General features: G+C 34.4%; 1 protein-coding gene across 2 annotated transcripts; it reads right to left on the bottom strand.

The window, feature by feature from the left end:
- Positions 1 to 379: 379 nt before the first annotated feature.
- Positions 380 to 3,930, bottom strand: LOC111009445 (Protein phosphatase 2C family protein). Of its 2 annotated transcripts, XM_022282526.2 has the most exons (4): positions 2,205 to 3,904; positions 1,683 to 1,814; positions 1,084 to 1,305; positions 380 to 857 (listed from the first exon to the last, which is right to left on the bottom strand). In XM_022282526.2, exons 1-4 carry the CDS (start codon positions 3,126 to 3,128, stop codon positions 846 to 848), a joined length of 1,290 nt encoding a protein of 429 aa, XP_022138218.1. In that variant the 5' UTR covers positions 3,129 to 3,904; the 3' UTR covers positions 380 to 845. The 2 variants fall into 2 exon arrangements, with proteins under 2 accessions (XP_022138218.1, XP_022138219.1); XM_022282527.2 differs by lacking the exon at positions 380 to 857 and having other exon boundaries at positions 1,141 to 1,301; positions 2,205 to 3,930.
- Positions 3,931 to 7,463: the final 3,533 nt, after the last annotated feature.

The raw sequence follows: 7,463 nt of genomic DNA, 5'->3' as shown, positions 1-7,463 counted from the left end.
TCAAAATCATTTGACAAAACAAGACCCAACCCTCAAAGACAAGAGTGTAATGGTCCCATGAAAGTTGGCTGTCTTAGGCTGGACATCTAAAACAACATCCTACCAGATCTAGACACTATTTTTGCAACAGATAAGAATGGATGTGCTTCTGCAATTATAACAAAAGTAAACAGTGCTTTTTTAACCCATTAAAAGCACTTTTAGAAAAGTTACTCTTGTTCTCCATATAACTAATCACTTTCATGTCTGATTCGACGCTCTTAAAAGAGTGCTTTTCGATCAAGAATTTCACCTAAAAGAATTACTTAAAACCAGACAAGTGCTAAGACATCCTCCTAAACTTACAACAAATCACCAACCAGACATTCATAGCAACACATTTTCACGTACAACTGTAAAATTATGTTATTATCAGAATGCAGTCAAGAATCTCTGTACAATATCCAATTGCAACTAAATTCAAGAGAAGGACACTTCACAAACCCAAGAGAGATTAAGAGTGAGTGTACATGAAGGAAGCTAACAAATCACCACCACCATGTCCGTTTCCTTCTCTCCGAATTCCGTTCGATGGAAAACGTCTTAGATTTCTCGTACTGCCTTCTGCAAGTACCCGCCTTTTCCGAGTATGCGATAATCTTATTTCAGTTGTCTTCTTTTGTAGTTTTGTTAGAATTAGCTTGGAGCAACTCTACAGATAGAGGGAGAGCATTATATTCTTCCTTGGACTTACAATACTCTTCTTGTGGTTAGAAGGATTGTTATTAGCAACACCGACAGTAAGAGAGCTTCTTAACCTGTGAAACGAGCGATTTCTTCGGTAGGGAGAGGAAGGGCACCCCCCATTAGCCCACTTCCTGTTACCAGACACAATGATATGATATGAAGTTTCCAAGAAATACACTAAAAGAATTCTAAAAGACAACTGCAGGAAACAATGACAGGATGTTAAGCCAAACAACATGACAAGAAGGTATGGAAATGGTTTGAAAAGCTTCTGTACCAAGTTGGTAGAGATGACAGATTTATCAATAATGCAATAGTAAATAATGTGGCAAGGAAGAGACTAAAACAAACACCCACCACTTCCAACGGTCGGTGCCGTGCGGGAGATGGAACGACAATCGCTGTACTCCTGTTCATCAAACCCACATGCTGAGAGATCTGTAGATCTGAGAAATCACTTCTGATGGAGCGAAAGACCTCCGAACTTCCAGTGAACGCGGAGATCTCAGAAGTTTCCCGCTCTGAACTCGTGTGCCTTATGCAGACCCCATTCAGCCCAGCGGTAACAACAGCACCTGACTACAGCAATTACAATAAAGTTTAAACCAATTGACTTGAAAGGATAAGAATATTTCACACAGCTAATCTTAGATCTCATAAGAACCAAAGAAGAGGGAAATGATTGTTGGTTCTACATGGAGGAGTGTCATAACCCATAACCAACATTCAGTGTTTCGAAACGATCAGTCATCACACAACTCACCAACATAATTTCAAGAAAATTATGGCTCTCACCAAGAATCATGGTATTATACTAGATCATCTAATCACACATGATAATCAGTTAACATAACCCCCTCCCTAAAACAGAGGCTGACAGATTAATAGAGAACAAGGGCGATAAGATGTAAGTACGAATCTCAAATTAGCGCTTGGATATGGATGGATTTACATACATTAGAGAGGCCTTTAATGTGCACTATGATGATTGTTATATCATCTGTCCGGTTTTCGTGCTCCAACCATAGCTTGTACGATTCTCCAGCAATAGCAGCGCATGCATCCCGTGGATCACTATACCTTGCAGCCTAAACGAACACTTCGTTAAGAAAGAATAGGAAAGGAACTAATGTGAAATCAGAAAGTTCATAATATAACGAGGGAAGTTACAGCTAAGAAGAAATGATCTTTGAGAAGTAGAACGTGCATAAACTATTATTTTCACAACTAAAAATGTGAATTGAGAACTTTAAGTCCGAAAGAGCTATAAATATGGCATTGAATACAAGTGCGGTGATCGAAGTTCTAAATGTATTGAGCAGAACGACTAGGAGCCATTTTCATTACCCTTCTGTCACAGAAGATATTCAGAGAGAAAACAGGAGATAGAAAATAGATCATTGGTTATTAAAGATTTCTGTGAAATTAACCAAACATTGAAAACTAAGTCCATTCTAGAGTTAAGTTAGGTGCTGTACCATATCAACAACAGCTTGACTTGTAAGGAACTCGAAAACTCCGTCACTTGCAACGACAAAGAACAGATGGTTTGGAGTCAGCTGAACCGTTGAAACTTCAGGGACAGCAATGACACCAATCTTCTCGGCTGTATGGTCTCCAACACTCCTAGTAAATGCAGTACCAGGATACAAGTTATTAGGAACCCACAACCGAGGGGGATCGCTACCCTCGCTCTCCTCATCGCCCCATATCTGAATATCTGGATCCTTAAGCCCTTCAATTTGATCAATAGTCAACACCCTAGCCCCAGCAAGCTTTACTCTCTCGCACTCATCCTTCCTAAATGGTGTTTGATCACGAGATAGATCCTCGGCAACAATTCGATTCCCATCTTTAACGGCAATGACTGCCCTTGAATCACCCACATTCGCAACGTAAAGGGTATTCCCAACAACAAGCACAGTAATAGCTGTTGTGCCACTCATGGAATCATCAATCTCACTATTATGCAAATCATCATTCGTGGTTAAAAATGCTGAATTATAAGCTTTTACAGGATCTTCCAACAATGTTGGATCATTACATAGTATTTCCACCACCCTACTCTTAACAAAATTCGAACACTGTGATCCGAATTGACCGTGTCCGTCGAAAACACCGAAGAAATGGATGTTTGGATTACCTCGGATCTGTGTACTGACACAGAGGCTGTCTTGGTTTTCTTTATCAGGGGAATCAGGATAGTAGCCACGCTGGGTGAGGAGCGAGTACTCCATATGGTAGTTGTGAGAAGGCACATGAACAAACTCCAATGACCTTCCCGTTAGTATATGTTTTCCATGTAAACTGCACGGCGGGCTGTCGTAGAATTCCGCCATGTCGCCGGCTGAAGACGGCGGGTAGCCACTGGAAGTGCAACACTTGCCAAGAACGCAACCCATACTCTAAAAAACAGACCAATCGAAAAGGAAAACTGAAAAAGAAAAAACACTGAAAATGCAGAATGCCGATGGGAGAATCGCAAATCAGAGGACCCAGAAGCTTAAATATACAGACATCTCGGCCAAAATCGCGAAGTGGGTCCTAGACACCTGATTTTGCGGGACTTCAAATTGCAATGTCCTAGCAAACCCATGACAGAGACCCAAATTCAGCCAAGAAACAAGTCTCTTACAAGACAAATTCCATCTCAATGTTGCCACAGGCGCGATCAAGAAGCAACCCCTCAAACGAAAAGCGATTTTCAGAGAAACCCACCTAAAATCTCGAAGGGGGAAACAAGAAACAGGGAAGAAACTAAAGGAATCGAGAAACACAAGAAAATCGCAATGGGGGGTTCTTCACCACAGAACAGAACAACACAGTAAATGGGTCATCTCAAATTCGCAAAAGAAGATTTGCGAACGTGGGAAAACAAGAAAACAGAGACCAGAGGACGATGAGGAAATCGAAGAGAGGGAAAACCGAAACCCTAAGAAATAAAGAGGGAAACAAGGGAGCTGTGGGGGGTTTTAATGGGAACAAAAATGCGTTTCCTTCGCAGAGAGAAGAGAGGAGAGAGTCATTGAAGATTCTGTGTGTGCATGGAAGGGTTTTGGTTTTGGAAGGGAAAAACAAGCCCATTTTCCAAGAAAACACACCCCATCCCCCACAGTGCGTCCACAGAGAAGCGTCAGAAAAAAAATTTCCCAAAAAAAAAAAAAAGTATTCAAATTTCTAAAGAAGGGACAAATCATATATTGTCAAAGATCTCATCTCACGAGAAGAGGGGCTGATGCAGATTTCTTCACTGTCACAGGGGGTACAGAGGCCATATAAAAATTGAAACTTTTTTTTTCCTTCTTTTCTTCTTATTTTGTTGTTTTTTCTCGACCGTTTTTCTAGTTGGAAAGTTTGCCTGTGATGCAGAAATTAGACAGACCACTGAGACCTTGCCACTTGACATAACTTTCTTATTTTTTTCCAAGAGAGGGGAAGGGGGAGGAAAAGTTGGTGACTTTTTGGAAGAAAAAGAAAGAAAAGGAAAATTAAATACACAAAAAAAAAATCCTCCATTTTTTAATATGAAAATTTCCCCTTAGACTTCTATTTTATATTAAAAATGATATGCTAGAAAATGAGTGTCATTGGTCAGGTTACTTATTTGTTAGTTTTTCTTTTGAGAAATACTTTTTTGTAATTTTTGAAAGGTGAATTGTGAGTAATAAAAGGACCTTCAATTTTTGTTGTTGAGGTTAATTTTGTAGCCTGGGTGGGTAACATTTTATTTTATAAGACAATTATATTAAGATTATTTATTAGACGTTAATTTGAGCATAGCTCGCAAATTAAGACATCTATGTTTGACTATAAGATTGTGAGTTTGAATTCTCCTACTAAAAAAAAGAGAAAAGAATTTAACATAAAACACTGTTGAGTAGGAAAAACAATACCAGAGCTTTTATAAACACTTTGTGTTTTCGATAGAATATAAGTAATCTCAAATTTCATTTGCAAAAACAAACCTAAACAACTATCTCAAACTTAACCAACAATATTGTGAATAGAAAAAGATGATTACTTCATAAGCAAAATCACTCTCCAAATTACACAAAACGTCAATTAGAAGTTAAAAAGTGGCCACTTTGCAACTTCAAAACATATAACGACAAAAATGATAACATATACAAAACTTTCAACAAATTCTTAAGAATCCCACGTATATTATTATGATATTTTCCAAATTATTCTAACATTCATAACCCTAAATTTGAGAAGAGTAAAGGCAAGAAGATTGCTAGGACTTGTGGATGTTTTGATGGGGAAATTGAGTGTTGGCAAGGTAGTCAAAGTAATCAAGCATTGAATATTCCTCTATTGCCTTCCAAACACTTCATTTCCTTTCCTTTTCCCTTCATTTTCCATCTATTTCATGTTTTATTTTGTGGTTCTAAATTTTTATGTCAAACAATCAAAACCAATATTAATTTCATACAAATTTTGGTCACAAATATAGTTCCTTTGAAATTTAATTTTCCTTACCTTTTAAGGTTTCAAACAAAAGTATAATTCAATAGATAAGACGTTCATTACTATCTCAAATGTCAATGACTTAATTTACTACCCTCCAATTTTTATAAAGTAGAATACACAGCAAAAATATTATAAAACTAAATTGTTTTTTTTATTTTATTTCTAGTAGTCTAGAATGCTAGAATGAGAATGTTACATACTTTAGAAAAAGTATGGATTCTATGCTTTTAGATAGCGTTTGATTTTTTTTCCTATTAATATTTTAACTAAATGTGCTCATTCATCTAAAACTAATTCAATCATTTTTAAATATTTCGATATACATTGCAATATCTAGTCGAATAATGCAAACGACTTTACCTGGATTTTTTAACCAGTTAAAAGCACTTTTAACCCAATAAAAAAAAAGGAAAAAAACTATTCCCTACACTTTATTTTCTTTTTTAGGTTAATTTATTTTATTTTTTTCTTCCTTTTTTTTTGTGGCTTTGATAACATTAAGCAAGTTGTACATGTTTTGGAAGCTTCTCATTGTCTCATTGGTATAAGAGAGAGATATGAAAAAGGAGTAAGATTGAGTGACACATTTCAATGAGATAGGGGGACCAAAAGTGTACCACACACATGTCCAAAATGACTCACCAAGATTCTCTTCTATTTTTTTTCCTAAAATTTTTTTTTTGGTTCAAAATCTTGACTCTGTGTCGCTTAAGCAATGAGGATTCGAACTCTCCTGACATCGTAGTTTGTAGCCACGTGTTCAATCTTCTAAATTTCAGCTGGTTAAAACACATATTGGTATTTTTTAAAAATACTTGACCTTATTTACTTTTTAAATCTTTTTTAATTAACCGATTAATCATTCTAGTGCACATACTTTATTTATTTTTAATTTTTTTTTCGAGATTCATTATTAAAAAAAGTTTGAGCATGTTTGAGAATCTATCATTTATATTATTAATAGTTTAAATTAAAGTTAGAACAATCATTACACAAGTATATAGTATAATCCTCCAAGTAAATGAGAAAGAGACCTATATCAATTAAATTTATGAAGTTAGGCTCTAGCTTATTTTATTTTACTAATTTGACTTTATAATTAAAAAAATTAAAAAATGAATTGATATTTATTTAATCCAAGCAAGTACAGAAAATAAATGAATGAGAAGGGACTAAAATTTTAGAAAATAATTGTAATCATTGAATAAATACAGAAAGGGACAAAATATGTAGCCAAAGTTTTATCCAATTATATTAACATAGGTTGAAATATATATTTTCGATTAAAGAATTATGAGTTCTGACTCTTTCTAGTTCCACAAAGGAAAAAGAATAAAAATAATAAATAAATTATTTTTGCAATGGAACTTATTATCATCTATATAATATAATGAGATGCGACACAATTATATTCATGTGACGTAAATATTCACATGACATTTCTATGTTTTTGCTATTTAAATTACTGAAGAAAATAAATCAATTTCTGAAAATTTTACTTTCTTTTTTACTTTCTGAATTGTCGTAATCAATGAGATGCTGGTGAATATTGATTTTGTTTTGATGCCTGACAATTGGAAGGAAATTTTTGTCATCTTAAATTTATAGAGATGGTGGTAGTTGTGAAAATAAGATATAATATTTAATTTTAATTAAGTTAAAATATTATTTTAATATCCATGGTTTCAATTTTTGTTATTTTAATCTTTAATATTCTTAAATATTCCTGATGGTCCACTTTCAAAATGTTGAATTTTATTTTCAAAATATTTATTTTAGTCTCTATATTTTTAAAAATAATCATTTTGATCTCTTAATTTTATTTAATCTATTTTTTCTATCACGATTTCAATACAAAACCAAAATATTTTCAAACATTTGTTTATATTGATAATTTTTCGTTTTTTAAGTACAAAACATATGAGATAGGAGACTGAACCTCCAACCTCGAAACAATGAAACGACCCTATTGAATAATTTTTTGAATTGATTAAGCAATCATGGAGTTGGAGTTCAATATTAATTGTGGCTATAGCATATATGTTACTTTCACTTTCTTCTTTTTTGTTGTCTTCTTTTATTTATTTATCAATTTTACTTTTCCCTTTCTTTACTCCAAAGAAGGTACTTTTTCGCACGGGTGTTTGAACAACAATGTCACGTTATAAAATATATATATATATATATGTTGTGGGTAAATCTACATTGGACCATGTCGAAAAAACCAATGAATTTTGGAAGCCCATGTGTCGGGCCCAATAGAA

The sequence above is a fragment of the Momordica charantia genome, assembly GCF_013281855.1.
Source record: "Momordica charantia cultivar OHB3-1 chromosome 5 unlocalized genomic scaffold, Mcharantia_2.0 BLBB01000005.1, whole genome shotgun sequence".
Classification (NCBI taxonomy): Eukaryota; Viridiplantae; Streptophyta; class Magnoliopsida; order Cucurbitales; family Cucurbitaceae; genus Momordica; species Momordica charantia.
This window is presented reverse-complemented; position numbering and strand designations above follow the sequence as displayed.

Bases quoted from the DNA above. Each gene is read 5' to 3' on its own strand.
- LOC111009445 (XM_022282526.2), bottom strand. From the start codon at position 3,128: ATGGGTTGCGTTCTTGGCAAGTGTTGCACTTCCAGTGGCTACCCGCCG. The intron at 1,815-2,204 runs GTACAGCACCTA...GTGTTCGTTTAG, and splicing joins GTCAAGCTGTTGTTGATATG to GCTGCAAGGTATAGTGATCC. The intron at 1,306-1,682 runs GTATGTAAATCC...TAATTGCTGTAG, and splicing joins ACATTAAAGGCCTCTCTAAT to TCAGGTGCTGTTGTTACCGC.